Here is a 16,554-nt window from a genome sequence, read left to right as displayed (position 1 = left end):
GCTAATCCCTAGGTAGTTATAAGGTATTTACTTAATAAGCTCTGTAAGCTCCTCCTCCAACGGTATGTCCCCCCCTCTGCCTCCTTTCTCTCTCCTGTTTATTTGCTTGCACACTCCTTTCTGCTTTCTACATCGACATCTACAACAGTAGCCCCTTCCTTCTTCCTCTCTTCTTCTCTTGCTTTCCCCGTCCTCCCCTTATTACGTGTACGTCTGTAGTGAAGTGTGATGTGATGTGATGTATAATGGCACGGGCCGTCGTTTCGTAAGCCCAGCCTAACCTAACCCAAGGTTTTGCTTAACTTCCGAGAGATTTGGTGAAAAAGAGTTCTTTTTTGGTAATCCGTCCCTACATTGCGTGTCCCCGATCCTCCGCCCAGGACCGAGCCACCTAAGCCCATGAAGAGAAGAAGGTTTGTAAGTTAAAAGTTAGTAAAACGCGGTTTGACACGGACGGGACTGTGGCTGTAGTCTGTGCTCTCGACTTATTAAAATGGCAGGTCCCCCCTGCCTAGCCTAAGCGGCCCCTATCTTTTACACGACGAAGGTCAAGGACAAGATTATGGTCGAGGATCCACTTAGTGGTACCCATTCCCGTTGCTCTTCTTCGAGGGGCTGACGCGGCCGTTCGTTATATCCTGGAGCGGGCCGCCTCCGCCGCTGCTGCTGCCGGGGCTGCCGCGGCCATCCTGGCGCTCGGGGCCGGTGATCAGCTTCTCCATGAAGCTGATGTAGTCGTACTGGGGCACGCCGCGGTCCTGGGCCATGTCGGGGCCGTGGTGCGGCGGCACGATCTCGCAGAGCTTCTCGATCACTTCATCGGGCACAAGCGAGTGGCGCAGGTCCATCTCCGTCACGTACGGCTTGCCGTCCGCCACCTCGCGGAACGACTGGAACACCTGCTCGGCCGTGTTTTGGTCCTCCGTCACGTCCACCATGAACCGGATGAACTGCTCGAACGTGACCCGGTCGCGCCCGTGCGATGTCTCCAGGAAGTAGTCGTGCATCTCGTCCTCGCTGAAGACCAAGCCCAGCGACGCGAGCGCCGCCGAGAACTCCAGCTCCGAGAGCGAGTTCGTGTCGTCGCGGTCGAAGTGCCGGAACACGGACTCGAACTCTTCGAGCTGGATCGGCGTCAGGTTCGTCATGCTACGCGCTACCATCTGGTTCTCGAGGAAGGCTAGTTTCTTCTGCACAGACGACTTTACGAGTCCTAATTCGTATAATAGCTCGTCGTAGGTGTAGGTCGTGAAGTCGTTCTCTTCAATATTGGCTTCTTGGCACTTGGCGTCGACGGCCGCGATCTTCTCCAGGTACGCATCTAGGGGTGGTAGGTTGTCGCTTAGTCGTCGCACGTGCAATAGCTGGTCTTCCACGTCGCCTTCGAGACCCGAGATGGCGATTTGCATTGTGTTAAGTGCCAGCGCGAAATCGTTCGCCTTGTCGGCAAAAGACTTTCGGAGGGCGTTTTTGATACTGCGAATTTAGTTAGCGGGTGATGTATCAAGCATGCACTCGGCATTACAACTTACTCTCTAATGGTCTCGTTGATGAGCTGGGCACGCATCATCTCAGTTTCGGTTAACCTAGCCCACTCCCTCTCGGTAGTCTCGAGCGATAGCTCAGGTGGCGGTTCATAGGCTCTAAGTCGATACGTGCCCAGCTTAGTCTTGATGTTCCCTAATAACGTGGCTAGGTCACTCTTCTCGGCGACCCAATCTCTCTTCTTGCCCCTTTTATAGGAGGCGAACTCGGCTGCCTGCTTCTTCGCATCCGCATAAGTACCTTCGAACGTTGATTGCTGCCACTGTTCTATCTGCTCTCTGATCTGCCTCAACAACTCCGCCATCCGCCGCTCATAGGCGCTCTGCATCTCCCAGGCCCCTTGCATGTTATTAACAAACTTCTCCACTCGTCGACCGGCATTCTCGACCTTCTCCATCTGCGAGAAGGCATGGAACCAATAAGCGATATACGTCATCAAACTCCTCTCGTCTGGCTTAGCAACGTCGCAAACATCTTCAACATCCAGCAAGTCGGGAATTCCGATCTCCTTATGAGCGATCTCGAAAGCTAGCTGCATGTTTCCGCGGTGATCTGACTTGTCTAAAGCATCGTAGTCGATCAGATCCGGTCGATGGATGTCTAACAGCGCGCAGAAGGCGAGTCCGTCGTTCCAGCTACTACTGAAATCGCGAACGTCAACTTCGTCGTAACATGCCGTCTTGCGTTGACACCACAGTAGAAGACCCTCTTTCGCTGTCATTCCCTCCGCGTTGATGTCGCTGATGGTAAACCTCAGAATTAGGGTCCAGATAAGACCCAGTATGATCTTGCGATTGCCGTCGACTACATCTTCTGCGCCTATATTTGTCATCTGAATCCCCCTTGATTTGATGAAGTCTAGAGCCGTGTTGGCGTTCTCGAACTTTTGGACTCGCAACTTCGGTTTCGCCGCATATCGTCCTAACGATTCGCTCGACAGACATTCGAGAAGATGTATCAGAAGTACCTTGTAAGACAAAGTTAGCGGAAATAACTTGGCTCGGTGCTTTGTAAATAACCTACGGCATCACTTAGGTCGGCAACGAGGTCTTTTACCACTAAGCCCCTTTGCAAAATCTTGGTATTCATCCTAGCATTCCAATCGTGTTAGTTCCAGTTCCCGCGGGCATTAATCAATGAGAAACATGTCTCATGATTAAATGTGACGGAATCAAAATTACTGGCTAACCATTTGGTAAAGGTCTTTTGCTGGACATTGATCCATTGGTGAGCCATCTTGGTCGGGTATTGGCCCCTCGGGGGCTCAGGGGAGGCTTCAGGCGGTAAGGCTAGCAGATGCGATTCAACAGTATGTAGTGTTTAGCGTAGTTTCTTCACCTTCTTCGACTGGATAGCGTATATTTGCTAGAGTCGGAGACAAGGCACAGCGCGTACGGAAAGGAAACTATGAGTATTTCGGGTCGTGGTCAATTAGGGCAGATTGTAGATGGTAGATTGCTTCGAAGTGTTCGCAATCCCAGGGTTCGCTATTAAAAGACGTCACGACGGGATGGGATAGGATACGACAGGACACTGCGTGGGACCGAAAAGGGATCGTGGGCCTCGTCTTGCAATTGGGAGAGTCGGGAGTTTGGGTGGAGAGGAGGAGGAGTTAGAGAATGCAGAAATGCGAAATGCAAAATGCAGATAAACTCGCAGGACGCAGGAGGTTAGGACCAAGGACCATAGTATTCTGTCCTCTCGTCTTCCTGAGTTGCTGCTTGGCTGCTTGGTTGATTGTTGTTAATAACGTTGCATTGGGTTGCCAGGTTTGGGAAGGCTTCTGCAGGATTATGTTTAATTGTGTACAATTGTACCTGTTGTGTACCTTGTCCAATCGTCCACAATTGGTTGCCCAGGGGATCCCCTCAGCCCCTATTTCCCGCCCCGCCCACGCTCTACCCACGCTCTACGGCTAACCCTACCCGGTCCCCACTTTATGCCACTTCCTTCTATCGATAAAAACATTAAACCGTGGGCTGCGTCTAGATTGTTCCCCGAAATGGAAGTAGGTCAACCTCGGGAATCGATTTCCGACGGAGAATAGAGTTCTTACAATTGTATAATAGCCGCGTCATTCTAGGGATTGAATTTTCTAAGAAGTTTATTTACCTTTTTCTGTATAATCTAATTTGCTTACAAGTCTTCATCATGGCAAGCAGGTCAAGACTTGCCCCGGTCTTGAGGCGGGTAGGAACGCCTAGCCTGAGAAAATCCGCGACGACCTTCAACCCCGCCGTGTATGCCACTCGGCATATATCTAGTACCACGCCGAGACGATTTCGAGACTCGAGCGCACGAGCCGCCAAGTTCACAACAGAATCTTACCCAGAACTCAAACGAGACAGCCGTTTTGCCCAGTTAACAAAAGAGCATGTGGATTATTTCAAGGGGATCCTCGGCAGGGAGTCCGCCGTAATCGACGGCGTGACTGCCGATGCAGCGGAAGATGAGATAGAACCGTTCAACCTCGATTGGATGCGCAAATTTCAGGGCCACTGCAAATTGGTATTAAAGCCAGGATCACCCGAGCATGTCAGCAAGATCTTGAAATATTGCAACGAACATTCATTGGCCGTTGTTCCCCAGGGTGGTAATACTGGTCTAGTCGGTGGTTCCGTACCCGTATTTGACGAGATTGTTATCAGCGCTAGCCGAATGAACCAAATCCGGTCCTTCGATGAAGATGCCGGTATTCTAGTCGCCGACGCTGGTGTCGTCCTAGAAGTGGCCGATCAATATCTTGCCGAGAAGGGCTACATTTTCCCCTTAGATCTAGGCGCCAAAGGCTCGTGTCATATCGGCGGTAACGTTTCGACCAATGCTGGTGGGCTCAGACTACTCCGCTATGGAAGTTTGCACGGCACCGTTTTGGGGGTTGAGGCTGTTCTGCCTGATGGGACGATCATCGATGACCTGAGCAAGCTGCGAAAGAACAACACCGGATACGATCTGAAACAGCTCTTCATCGGCGCGGAGGGGACCCTTGGCATGCTCACCGCGGTCTCGATACAATGTCCCAAGCGATCAAAAGCTGTCAATGTTGCTTTCCTCGGCGTCGAATCGTACGATAAACTTCTACAGGCTTTCAGGGAAGCCAAGTCGCAGCTTGGCGAAATCCTATCAGCTTTCGAAATGATGGATTCTCAAAGCCAAGCTATATTCCACAAGGTAAAGGAAAACAAGCGACCGCTGGATGGAGAATACCCATTCTATTGTGTAATAGAGACAAGTGGATCGGATTCCGAACACGACAACGTGAAGTTAGAAAGGTTCCTTGAAGACATTATGTCCAGAGAGATCGTCACCGACGGTGTTGTGGCGCAAGATGAAACCCAATTCAGGGCACTTTGGAGTCAAAGAGAGGGCATCACAGAAACTCTAGGTCATTGGGGCGGAGTCTATAAATACGATTTCTCGATTCCGCTCAAATCCATGTACCGGCTTGTGGAAGATGTCAGAAAGAGGCTTGAGGATATGGGACTAAAAGGCGATACCGATGACTATCCCGTCGTGGATGTCGTCGGGTATGGTCATATGGGTGATTCGAACCTACACCTTAACGTCGCAGTGCGAGGATTCAATAAGAAGGTGGAAGCAGCCCTTGAGCCATACGTCTATGAATGGGTCAGCAAGGAGAACGGCAGCATCAGCGCTGAACACGGTTTAGGCTTAACCAAGAAGAAGTACATCGGCTATAGCCGTAATGATGGCATAATAGAGTGGATGAAGAAGATTAAGAAACTCTTCGATCCGGTTAGTATCCATCAATCCCTTGCGTTTAAGTCTGCGTGCTAACGTCACCCATAGAACGGAATTATGAACCCTTATAAGTATATATAGACTATAGATCTCTTTAACTACTACTGTTATCTATAGTAAGGGATTAAAAGGCAATACATCAAAACACCCACGAAGGTTCGGTCCTGATCAGCCGGAAGCGCCATTTTATGATCCAGAGCATTGCTGTTACAACTGGCACAATGCAAATTTAGTGTAAAACCTTGTACTTTCTAATCCTTGGCTACCGACTTGTGCCAGTTAAGGAGATGGACCACCACCGCTCAAGAGGATAGTCTCTTCCAAAACAAGGACGGGATTTACGTCTTCGCGAGTCCAGGTCATCTTGGTTGGTATTTCAAAAGGGATATCCACAACGGCATGTGAGGCGCACTGGTTTCGATGATGGGATGATATATGAGTGGTTTAAAAGCGATTGATAATATATTCCAAACCCTATCTTCTAAGCATGTTTTCATATATGAGATCGATAATGAGTACCTAGTTAAAGCCAGGTGAGTTCTGAATCTATGTAGGTCGTAGCCGGAGATGGACTTATATATAGCTTATCGATAAACCAAGCACTTCGATTAGATAAGGGGTGGGAGTTATGTAGGAAATTTACATACTTCCTCTTCACAGATCGTCATCGACCTCAATATCCGCACGAACCTCAACACGAAATAATCTTACATCGCAATTGTCGAATAGATAATTAGTCGTCTTCCAGGGTTGTATACTTGATACCTACCTCTTCACGCACTAGATTTCACAGTACTTCCCCAAATCTAGCATTCGAACAATCCTCCACAAAAATGGCCAGCGTAAACCTCGACGACTTCGACATGACCAAGCTAAGCGACAATGAGAAGAAAGACCTACAACAGTTCCTAGCAAACGAGACTCAAAAAATCAATTTGCAAACCAGTACGTAGCTCCATCTCCCTTTTCCCCTCGTCTCTTGCCCCCCATTCACTCCCCTCCCCTCCGTCCTATCCGCAAGCCACGAATAAGCAGGCGCATCGCATCCCATATTCCTCTTCGCCGCCCTACACGCGCGCCCTACGCACCAATAAAGAAAACCCCGACCAAAAAAAAAAAAAAAAAAAAAAAAAAACGTAGAAGACTGGAAAGCTACCTACTTCGAAAGACCCCAAAGTTCGGTTCCCGCTAACACGTGCGAACTTCTCCGGCCCGCAGAAATCCACACCCTGACGGATAAGTGCTTTAGGAAGTGCATCACGGGCACGATCCGCTCCAACACGCTGGACAATAGCGAGCGGACCTGCCTGGCGAACTGCACCGAGCGGTTCTTCGACGTGGCCTGGTTGTCCATAACGTCTATGCAGAGCAAAGGTGGTAATAGTTGAGGTCTGGTGGTATAATATATATGACCCCGTGTCGGTTGGTAATAGGAAAAAAAAACATCCCACAATAGCGGATTGTACGGAGCTATGCTGGGACTACGGGTTGAAGGCGCACTACATAAGGAGCCACGTCAAGGATGATATGAGCGTTATTCGTGAAGTCATATCATGTGTGGGAATACGAACATATAGTCACTACTCATTAGACACCTAGAAAGTACACAGGCAAGCAAATCACCCAAGGGAACTCGGTTTGTATTTGTTTGGGAATCAATTCTTTTCCGTTGATCTCATATGCCTAACCGTAGGCAAAGCAACGCCAGCCCTAATGCAAATGTCCTTCCCTGGTTGGGAGGCGCATCTAATCTGCTAACCCGTTGCCAAATCATCCCGCAAATCAAGCGTCCTCCCTCGTAACTACTCTTTCAGACGAGAGCAAGCTTGGTAGCCGCAATGTCCAGAGCGTCCACGTCGGCAGTCAGGCGGCAGTAAGCCTTCTTGGTACCGTTGGGTCTACGTTGGGAAGTCAGCACTTGTCACTTTGAATAGTAGTATGATTCGGACTCTGAAACATACCGGATGAGGGTGTTGATCTTGACGGTGTCGATGTCGTAGAGCTTCTTGAGCGACTGCTTGATCTGGGCCTTGTTGGACTTGGGGTCGACAATGAAGACGAGGGTGTTGTTCTCCTCGATCTTCTTCATAGCGCTCTCGGTGTTCAACGGGTGGACAATGATCTTGTGCTCGTCCAGGCGAGGCTCGTGGGGGAAGGACTTGCGGTGGTACTTAGGGGATCGCGAGAGCTGCAGGGTCTTGGGTCGGTGGAAAGTAGTCGAGGTGCGAACCTTGCGCTTCTTGTGGGGGTTGTCCTATGGCACAATTAACATCACCATTTGTAACGAGAGCATCGGTTATTCCAAGATAACTTACGCCACGGAGGGCAGCCTTGGCGGCGGCATTCGCCTGCTTCATGCCCTTCGGTGCTTTGGAGGCACCTCCTGTATTAGAAAATAACGCATCAGCAATCGCTCTTTAATCAGAACTCGCAAGATCTGCTCTGCTAGATGCGTCGGCCGGAGAGGCGCGCGCGCGAAACAAACAGCGCCGACTTCGACGGAAGATTCATATCGAAGAAAATTCGAGACTCTAGGTTATGGTGGCATACCCTTCGTAGAGACTTTAGGACCCATCGTGATTGTCGTTGGCGTTTGGCGTTAGAGTCGTGGTTGTCGGAATACTCTAGGTTGATGAAATATCTTTTCAAGTTTCCAAACGTGCACGTTTTCTTGATAGAATCAAAATTTGGTGCGGCACAAAGCAAGCGGTAATGTGGATCTGGCTAAGCGAAAATTTAGGGCAATTGGAAGGTCCGAGCTTCTAATTGGGTGGAAATCTAAGACCGAGGCGGGGACTTGATGATGCAGCTCCGAAAACTTCAAGTGGATCTATTCAATTATGTAAGGACCGTATATATACTGTGCATTGCACCTTCAATACTCAAATGTCAACCACAAAGAATACTAAAAACATACAGTGCATCTTAGTGACAGATAAACGCTGTGCACTGTCCCTCTACTTCACAACATATCACCGTTCAAATTCCTCGTCTTGATATTTGAAAGAGTGACAGCTACGCCACCGCTCATCATGGCGGTAAAGAAGAAGGGCCGTACGAAAAATCTGGCCGCAGGGCGACCCCCAACAACTCGGAAACCCAAGTCTATATCGAGGAAAGCTACCAAGGCCTTGATCAACTCTCATCATCTCCTGGAGAAAAAGAAATCTCAGGCTATCGCTAAAGGAGACCGAGCCGCCGAAGCAGCGATTGACAGTGAGATTGCTGCCCTGGGTGGGATCGAGAAGTACCAACAGGCCAGCCTCCAAGGTCAGCGACTCGACCGCGGGGGAGACAGTTCTCATGTGCTAATGGAGTGGATTAAACCAACGGGTTCTGTTCCCCTTTCTTCTGCAGGGACTTCTGCAGAGACCCGCTTGAAAATGCTCGAAGTTGGAGCCTTAAGCACTACGAACATATGTTCAAGAAGTGGATTATTCGATATGGAAAGGATAGACTTAAACAGTCAAAGCGATGGCATTGTGCAGCAGGATTTCATGAAGAGGCCACTTCCCAAGAATGACTCTGAGCGGTTCGACATCATTAGCCTCTCATTGGTCTTAAATTTCGTTCCCGATGCTATAGGACGAGGTGAGATGCTCCTTCGGACTTTGGATTTCTTGAAGCAGCCTGACACAGCTTGCTCGTCTGGACTACGTGATCTTTTTCCGAGTTTGTTCATGGTTCTACCTGCACCAGTAAGTCGAAGCCCCGGTGTCCAGGTTATTCCCCTGAGTGTCCTAAGGGATATCGAATCCTGGATGCCTACCTTCAATAATGCATGTACACTATATGACAACAATCACCATGTTCATTTGCTATCATGACAACCTTTGCTGATTGCTAGCCCATTTAGTGCGTCACTAATTCAAGATATATGAACGAGTCTCATATGGAGATGATTATGAATACTTTAGGATATGTAAAAGCCAAGAGCAAGGTCACCCAGAGACTCGTATATTATCTTTGGGTTCTTCGAAAGGCCCCCACCCGGTCATTCTCTGCAACGTTCAAGAAGGTTGAACTTCGATCCGGTCATTCTAGGAACAACTTTGCGGTCGTGCTGCGTGGCTCATCCTCCGGGTGATATCCGAATCAAACCATACGAGGTTTCTGGCTTCATCAATAAGATGTGCAATCACCTAATAAATCTAGCTCTATGAGCAGATTGATATGACGGTGGACATCGTCATCGCATTAGACTAGCGTTGAGGCCGTTTATCATCCCGGGAATCACATTCGCATGTCCACCAATGCCGGACGTCGGTTCTTTCGTTTACCCCAAATCCTCTCATGGTCTAATTCGTCCGGTGTCTATCCACATAGACGCGCTTCCTAATAATCTGATTATTGCAGCGCTTATCCAGCCATCGAGATCGACAATGTATTCGAATGGGCCTCAGCCTACCCCGCAGGGGGGCCTCAAAGTTACATAACTACCCGATAGGTTTGAAGGTTGCCCACCAACAAGACCACACCATCTTGGTCAGGCGACGCCTGCGCCTTTCGTCCAGGTAATGGTTGATCAAGGCTCTTTGGGGTCCCGTTAGCCTCTAGAGGGGCCACTTGAGACATCTCTGTGATCAATTACCTAATATAACCGACGATGGGAGGCACATCTTACCCCAAAAGGATCAATCACAAAGCTCTGACTATACGATAATCCCTTCCGGCCGTAGTCGTCTACCTTAGTGTGGCATAAGGGACCAGTGCTCGAATCGGCTTGAACCACACACATGGGATTAGGTACTTCTCCAGTCCCCAACGATCTACTCGGCAATTTTATCCGTGGTTCGTCTTAAAGAACCCCTTCGCGTTTGAAACCATCGTCACTAGCGACACGTGGGAATATGATAGAAGGAATATCAATATGGCGAACACGCGTTCGCCACCGAAGAACTGATAAGATGGTGTTCTAGAACTAACAGTTACCTGATTGGGTATTTGAACATCGTCGATGACAAGTATGCCTAGATGAGCAAAAGGCCTTTCGACGACGTCGAAGTCATGTTCATTATGGACCATGCTAGTTTATACCACTATCAATTGGTTGCTTGTCTAGTGAATCGACTAGGGAAAGTGGCCAGGCTTCCAATTTGTCGGATTCCTTCTCTGGATTCTGGACAATTAATTCGTGAAACACTTATTCGGATTTGGCCTCAGGACATTGCCCCTGCGCGCCTCGAATGGACGGACCCCCAACTGGGAGTCTAGGCCACGATGCTACGATTCATACACTCGGGTTGCCAAAGGCAACGACGAGAGTGTGCCTTACCTACATATGGGGGTAGTCTTGGCTCCAATGACGAGGACTTAGACCCCGCTTTGGTCAGATGACGGACGGCCGATCGAGCATTCTCGAATGCCTTACTTCGTCTACATCGTAGGAGAAGTCCTTAGCACGTATGGATGGACTCTACTCGCCGAATGACGAGTCAGGTACTTATATTTGTTTTTACCCCGGATTCAAGTACGGGGATCTTCTTAGCCCCGGTCGCCGGCCCGCCTCAATCAAACTAGCCGGGGTTATCGTGAAGCAGCTTTGTAGCTGATATCACGTATGCATTGGAGATCATTGGAGTGATGAGAAGTAACCTAAGTATGTACGAAACTCATACATTGAAATTTGTTTCCATGCGAGATGATATTCTATCAGCGTCTGTGACATACATCAAGCCTTCCCCGCCCTTCAAAAGCGATATGGGAAATTGCCTGAAATTGATACTTAATGCCCGTCGTAAGGGGTCACACCACCGATAGTGTTACGGCGAGCTATCCCTTGGTCCCGAGACATTTACTACCGGCGAGATTAAATTACGGACATGAAGTGTTACCTGTCATTCATTGTTCTAGATGAGGCGAATTTCCCATGTCTCGGATATCAAGTTTAGTGCAAGTGAATCGATGCCCGTAGGCGATGTTTCTCGACGTACTGAGCTACCCCTGGCCACATATCCAGAGCACAAGAGTACAAATGCGCTACGAGATCCCTCAGATTAGAGTACAACACGTAAGGGGAGGAACTTTTGGATTTATTAGGTAGCAACCGGAGCACGCCGACTGCTCCCCCACATCAAAGTTGAGTGCCGGCCGATTTGCGAGTCCTCGACACCCTCCGCCGGAAGGGCAGAATCGGATTGGCTCGCCGGTGTGATTCCGTCACACTCAGTATTTTTTTCCCTTTGGTCTTATTTGCTTCCATTCCTTAACTGTTGTAATCGCCTCCATGTTGAGAGTTGTGTTCTCGTCACGAGCCCTCATTCTAGTCGTCGCCTTCTCCCGCCCCTTGCCAATTAATTTCCACGGACGTTAAGATCATCATCTAGAGAGTCGAAAGTCTCTATGACCTGTAGGCGTTGCGGTACTTCAGGCGAGAGGGGCGCATTGCCTGGACGTTGAACAACCACACTTCGCATGCCCGCCTCGATGGCGGCATCTACCTCCTTGGTGTTATCACTCAGGAATAACCACTGTTCTGGTGGGAATTCGGGGTGTCTGCTAGCAATGGTCTTGTAACTGCTTGTTTCCGTCTTGAGGCCGGCATTGACAGTATCAAACCAGTCAGAGATCTGCGGTGTCAGATCTGACGGGGAGGCATCTGTGTGGCCAAAGAACAACTTCTGTGCCGCAACAGATCCTGACGAATAGATCATGATCTTGAGGCCCTTATTTCGCCATTCTGCTAGCTTCCCAGGTACATCCGGGAATAGGGGTGCCTTCAAGTCGCCCGAAGCATAGCCTTCCTCCCACAAGTAACCTTGTAGACTTTTGAGATAGGCAATTTTCACATCCGCCTTCACAAGGACTCCGAAATGGGTTTCCAATGCCTCTTTAGACGAAGAATACTCCGGTGGAAATGCGTTTTTGTACTTTGCAAAATCTGGGTTGTCCCACTGGGCTTCCAATGTCTTCGGAAGAGCCTTCAAGGCGTAGGGGAACTAGAATCATCATCAGTCAACCTGGATTCTCTACTCGAGATATCCATAGACTATCAGAACCCGGCTACCATGACAACTTTGTCATCGACTTTGAGTTACCAAACGACGCGATTCCTGATAACCGGCCAAAATTAATTGAGACCGACCTGACTTAGGGTTGCATAGAAATTCAATATAGAGTGCATCACAACCGCCATCTGAGTGGGATCGCTGTCTTGGTACAGGGCTAATGCTACAAGGGTGGCAGGATTGGGGAACTTGGGTTCGGAGCAGTGCAGTCTTAGCTGGGGATGTCTTACCAGGACATCTTTGACAAAAGAGATTGGACAAACTGTGCCCTCTAAGGATACGTATTAGCTACCATTGCAGGCTATTGCGCCCAGATGTCTAAGATGCTAGGTAGGAGATATATGTAAAGCAAGGGCAGGCTCAGAGCTGTCCTTACCGATGTCTAGCAATACGACTTTAACGGGAGCAGATGCGGCCATGGTCATCGACAACAGATGGGACCGTGGGTCTCCCGTCTTTTGGATCTTTAGATCTTACGATCTCTGTATTGCGTAAAACCTAGCAGGCTGGGGAGAAGCGGAAACCAATGCAAGTCTTTCCCGTCGATACAGAGCGGTGAAGGAAAAGTTCGCAGGGAACCCGATCGTAAAATAAGATAGATTCGCGAGCAGCAGAAAATTTTATTTCTACGGCGTAGGTCTGAGCTTCGACCGAGGATAATACCGAATCAGATAAGTCAGATACGAACGTTGGAAGGTGAAAAAAAAGTTTTTCCTTTACACGGCACACCGCGTCTTGGAGACGTGTCGTCGAGAAGGCGGTCAAGAGGCCAAAAGATGCGAAAGAGTAGGGAATAAGGGAATCGGCCAGGAACATAATCCGTACCCTATAATCCGCTACTGCACCAACAAGGTTTCGGCAGACTTGATGCGACGAGACTTAAGCAAACCCCAAAGACCAAGACCATGCGATCTGCGAGGACGTGTGGGTTGGGTGGATAGGTGGATGACTTGCTTGGTTAGACACGAGTCCAGGTTTAGAAAGAAGTAATATTTAGAACGGGTTAGAGGGTTTAGAAAGACCACTCGGCGGCGAGAGCGACGGCGCATAACGATAACAATTATCAAAAATGGAAGGACCACGGCCGGAAGTGGATCTTTAAAAACTAGCGTACCGAATCGATAAGACCGAAACGAGAATAGACTGGGCATGGACCATTCAAGATCGAAGGAGCTACTGCATCTTTTGCATCTTGCTGCATACAACATTGAAGCAAGACAAGGAGGGTACGTATTCCTGCATATCGGTTACATAGCCGTGTTTTCAACAACGCATACATCAACCATCCCGTCAGCCGTACCAACCTCCAAAAAGTATACAATATCCTCGGTATCTCACTAGTATAGAGAAGGCTGCGATACGACGTGTGCCCGTCCAACTGGATAGGTAGGCATTCTGTAAATCCTACAACGAAGCGAGCTCGTCATAGTAACGACGATAAAAAGTCCCGGACAGTTCGAGCCTCTTAATATATTCATTAATAGGATCCTACCTAAGCCATCGTTCGGGAAAGTCCAACAGCACTGAGCATACCAGCATACCTGACGATACTTAGCCTTATAGTAGTACTATGATAGTACTATATCCACTACTGACTTACTAGTATTGATACCTTGTTTTTCCTGCATCGAGACTCATGCATGAAGGGATGAACAACATTTGGAGATGCATCCCCAAAAGGGCTACGCTGCGGTTTAGCCATCACCAGCCATCGTCAGCCACCACGTTTTGCGTGTTTGCACGGCCCACCGCCTTGACGACTTGCAGCAACTTAGTCTACTATGGTACCATATATCGATAGGGATCATATGGTATCATAACACTCGACAATCGAGATGCGTGTCTTTAGCCTGAGTACAGACGATGGAGAAACGACAAAGCTGATAACCAAGGCCGAATAGCTTCTAACGCGCCCAGAATTCTGCTCGCTAGGCTTTCGCAATGATGTCGTAGTCTTCACCGCTAGACTACGTCTATAGTCTATATCAGTGAATCTATAGGTATAGATCTTGTAACAAGATGACCGAAAGTGTTTCGGGAATCGCGTTCGCTAGCAGATTCCCAACATGCGCCCGCGTGGGGTCGGCGACATGTCTTTAAAGCATTCGATCTATGTGGGCTCACCATCAGTTTATCAATCTGCCAGCTTGCCCAGCTTACCCGTTGAGATTGCCGAGATGTTTGAGGCCGTTTGAGGCCGATCGCGGGAGAAGTATGACTCGCTCGTCGTTGTTTGGCAAGTTTTGGGTTGCTCCGGACGAGGCCCAAATATTTTGGGCTTGAAACCGTCGAACGCGTATCTGGCATTGTCAAGTCATGCGTGACGACGGTCTTTCGGCCGGCGTCGGAAACAGTGGTACGCTACCGCTTCCGTCTAATTTTCTATTCGACAATCTTTTGTATAGCGTCCTTCGCTGGAATGCTCTGGACGACACATAGTTCGAGACATTGCCGTTCTGAGGTCACACGACAGGAAATCCATCCTAACTTAGGAAACACAGCTGTCAGACATCACACATAGGGCACACACACACATACACACGGACACACGGACACACGCAACCCGTCGTGGACCAACTGTGGAATGTCTCCTTCCAGGCCTGCCGAAAGGGGCGAGGCGATCAGTCATCTTCCCCAAAGTATTGCATCATGTTCGATTGCCCTCCCCTCTGACCCCCTCCCCCATATCCCATCGTGAGATCTGCTCGCCGTGTAGGATCACTTATCTCCCCTTAGTGGGAGATGATGCCAACCTGCGTCAAAACGTATCAGCCAAAGGCAGCCTAAAGATTGCCCCAGATTTAACCCGGCAATTCCCAGAGGACCCAACAATTCGGGGGTTAGGATACGCCGTAGACCCCCAAGGGTACCATCCAATGCCCGCCGTGTCCGGTTCATTCAATTATTCAATTCGCAATTCGCAATCCTTCATTGTTTATACCGGGTGGAGCCCCTTTTATTAAACAACAGTACTTGACCTAATAATACTTACCTAGGTACATACGCGGCGTCTTCGAGACGCTCGGGTTTTCGCGCGCGCGCGCCCGTCGTACCTGGCTGGCCCAGGTTACCCGGGATTTTCAGGTATTACTATTATTATGCAAACTTCAAGTCCCTTATTCTCATAGGGATAGAGTGCTTCATTGCTCAATTCGTTAATTCGCAGGTGTAACACTGCGATCGACTTGGAAGCTTCAGCACTCTCTAGTTGGTTGACTATCCTGAAATGCGCCGACCCGGGTGGTCACGAAAATGGTGGCCTGCATTCAATTGAAATTACACAAAGGCGGTCAATGTCGCCAGAAAGCCAAATCGTCCCAATCTTCAAGGCCATCTAAGCAAAGCTTAGTTGCTTTGGAGAGAGGAACGAAAGACGCGGATGATGCAGGTAGAAAGGAGTGCATATGCTATTAGCCAATCAGCTAGCGCCCTAGCTTACAAGTGAAACCGAAGATGCTGGAAGACTTGAGCAGTTCGAGACGCAAATCATTGGCCTTCCATCAGAGAAGATCGTGGGGTCCTGTCGCAACGTGTCCAAGTCTCCCTTTGTGCCTGGGAAGACGCCAGCAGGCTTTTAATGCGATACCTTGTCGAGGATAAAGTATACTTGTCGATCCCACCATTCAGGAAGGAGGGCTACATTGGCTTTTGGTTCCTTGCTTCCCTTCTGCCTGCTTAGCTGTCATATAAGTCTGTTATCAGGTACCGGCCTCACAGGTAGATGGCGGTGTGGCGATCCCGGCCTAGTGTTCGCTAATCACGGAAGCCTATTGTATACCGTGCATTCGTTAGCGGCATTCCTACGTGCAGTCCGTGCCCAATCCGCGTGGTCAGCTTTCATGATTCGACAAGCTTCTAGCTCTCTCTCGCTGTACTGGCTGTTGAAGCTTGAAGTGTCCAGTTCTGATTAATCTTGAGCATCCATAATCTAAGATTATCGGCACTGTAGGGACGTGTTATGGATGTTTACGGCCGAGGCAAATCTAAACATGGTATGTGACGAAGCAGCTATGGAAGTACTTCTTTATCTCGAAACATTCCACGCGAAACTCTCCCCTTTTCGAGAACACGACGATGTACTATCCTAACTGATGGCGTGGCATGGCGATATTATTAACTTACCTTTCTATCGTCATTACCTTGCAATTGCTTACTCTTTGCTGCTCTTTCTGCTTCCTTCCACAGTGTTGGCACTGCCCCTTGTCTACGTAATAGCTCAGACAAAGGGCATCTGTACATC

General features: G+C 49.0%; 6 protein-coding genes across 6 annotated transcripts; 3 read left to right on the top strand and 3 right to left on the bottom strand.

Annotated features, from left to right (window-relative positions):
• Window positions 1-259: 259 nt before the first annotated feature.
• F4807DRAFT_267454 (calponin homology domain-containing protein) lies at window positions 260-2,969 on the bottom strand. Its single transcript, XM_047994541.1, has 4 exons — window positions 2,735-2,969; window positions 2,569-2,635; window positions 1,533-2,512; window positions 260-1,476 (listed from the first exon to the last, which is right to left on the bottom strand). The coding sequence occupies exons 1-4, from the start codon at window positions 2,779-2,781 to the stop codon at window positions 579-581; spliced, it is 1,992 nt and encodes a 663-aa protein (XP_047857997.1). The 5' UTR covers window positions 2,782-2,969; the 3' UTR covers window positions 260-578.
• Window positions 2,970-3,551: 582 nt separating this feature from the next.
• On the top strand, window positions 3,552-5,965 carry F4807DRAFT_411286 (D-lactate dehydrogenase 2 mitochondrial precursor). Its single transcript, XM_047996685.1, has 2 exons — window positions 3,552-5,301; window positions 5,356-5,965. The coding sequence occupies exons 1-2, from the start codon at window positions 3,697-3,699 to the stop codon at window positions 5,386-5,388; spliced, it is 1,638 nt and encodes a 545-aa protein (XP_047857996.1). The 5' UTR covers window positions 3,552-3,696; the 3' UTR covers window positions 5,389-5,965.
• On the top strand, window positions 5,966-6,938 carry F4807DRAFT_411280 (Tim10/DDP family zinc finger-domain-containing protein; the record flags this gene model as incomplete). Its single annotated transcript, XM_047996684.1, has 2 exons — window positions 5,966-6,252; window positions 6,526-6,938. Coding segments are annotated over exons 1-2 (278 nt in total), but the record flags the coding sequence as incomplete, so codon positions are not given.
• Window positions 6,939-8,111, bottom strand: F4807DRAFT_411273 (60S ribosomal protein L25). The gene is made up of 4 exons (XM_047996683.1): window positions 7,858-8,111; window positions 7,623-7,690; window positions 7,269-7,561; window positions 6,939-7,205 (listed from the first exon to the last, which is right to left on the bottom strand). Exons 1-4 carry the CDS (start codon window positions 7,880-7,882, stop codon window positions 7,118-7,120), a joined length of 474 nt encoding a protein of 157 aa, XP_047857994.1. The 5' UTR covers window positions 7,883-8,111; the 3' UTR covers window positions 6,939-7,117.
• Window positions 8,112-8,116: 5 nt separating this feature from the next.
• F4807DRAFT_267322 (putative methyltransferase-domain-containing protein) lies at window positions 8,117-9,477 on the top strand. Its single transcript, XM_047994540.1, has 2 exons — window positions 8,117-9,005; window positions 9,164-9,477. Exons 1-2 carry the CDS (start codon window positions 8,340-8,342, stop codon window positions 9,392-9,394), a joined length of 897 nt encoding a protein of 298 aa, XP_047857993.1. The 5' UTR covers window positions 8,117-8,339; the 3' UTR covers window positions 9,395-9,477.
• Window positions 9,478-10,959: 1,482 nt separating this feature from the next.
• F4807DRAFT_267181 (enolase-phosphatase E1) lies at window positions 10,960-12,944 on the bottom strand. The gene is made up of 3 exons (XM_047994539.1): window positions 12,691-12,944; window positions 12,545-12,585; window positions 10,960-12,245 (listed from the first exon to the last, which is right to left on the bottom strand). Exons 1-3 carry the CDS (start codon window positions 12,737-12,739, stop codon window positions 11,601-11,603), a joined length of 735 nt encoding a protein of 244 aa, XP_047857992.1. The 5' UTR covers window positions 12,740-12,944; the 3' UTR covers window positions 10,960-11,600.
• Between the last annotated feature and the right edge of the window lie 3,610 nt (window positions 12,945-16,554).

The sequence above is a fragment of the Annulohypoxylon truncatum genome, assembly GCF_022578515.1.
Source record: "Annulohypoxylon truncatum strain CBS 140777 unplaced genomic scaffold F4807scaffold_4, whole genome shotgun sequence".
NCBI lineage: Eukaryota > Fungi > Ascomycota > Sordariomycetes > Xylariales > Hypoxylaceae > Annulohypoxylon > Annulohypoxylon truncatum.
This window is presented reverse-complemented; position numbering and strand designations above follow the sequence as displayed.

Excerpts from the sequence above, each read along its gene's own strand:
- F4807DRAFT_267181 (XM_047994539.1), bottom strand. The coding sequence starts at position 12,739 with ATGACCATGGCCGCATCTGCTCCCGTTAAAGTCGTATTGCTAGACATC. Across the intron at positions 12,586-12,690 it reads AGTCGTATTGCTAGACATCG|AGGGCACAGTTTGTCCAATC; the intron begins GTAAGGACAGCT and ends ACGTATCCTTAG. Across the intron at positions 12,246-12,544 it reads CTTTTGTCAAAGATGTCCTG|TTCCCCTACGCCTTGAAGGC; the intron begins GTAAGACATCCC and ends TGATGATTCTAG.
- F4807DRAFT_411286 (XM_047996685.1), top strand. The coding sequence starts at position 3,697 with ATGGCAAGCAGGTCAAGACTTGCCCCGGTCTTGAGGCGGGTAGGAACG. Across the intron at positions 5,302-5,355 it reads TTAAGAAACTCTTCGATCCG|AACGGAATTATGAACCCTTA; the intron begins GTTAGTATCCAT and ends CGTCACCCATAG.
- F4807DRAFT_267322 (XM_047994540.1), top strand. The coding sequence starts at position 8,340 with ATGGCGGTAAAGAAGAAGGGCCGTACGAAAAATCTGGCCGCAGGGCGA. Across the intron at positions 9,006-9,163 it reads TCATGGTTCTACCTGCACCA|TGCGTCACTAATTCAAGATA; the intron begins GTAAGTCGAAGC and ends TAGCCCATTTAG.
- F4807DRAFT_411273 (XM_047996683.1), bottom strand. The coding sequence starts at position 7,882 with ATGGGTCCTAAAGTCTCTACGAAGG. Across the intron at positions 7,562-7,622 it reads CCAAGGCTGCCCTCCGTGGC|GACAACCCCCACAAGAAGCG; the intron begins GTAAGTTATCTT and ends ATTGTGCCATAG. Across the intron at positions 7,206-7,268 it reads AAGATCAACACCCTCATCCG|ACCCAACGGTACCAAGAAGG; the intron begins GTATGTTTCAGA and ends TTCCCAACGTAG.
- F4807DRAFT_267454 (XM_047994541.1), bottom strand. The coding sequence starts at position 2,781 with ATGGCTCACCAATGGATCAATGTCCAGCAAAAGACCTTTACCAAATG. Across the intron at positions 2,636-2,734 it reads CAAAAGACCTTTACCAAATG|GATGAATACCAAGATTTTGC; the intron begins GTTAGCCAGTAA and ends TTGGAATGCTAG. Across the intron at positions 2,513-2,568 it reads TTGCCGACCTAAGTGATGCC|GTACTTCTGATACATCTTCT; the intron begins GTAGGTTATTTA and ends TTGTCTTACAAG.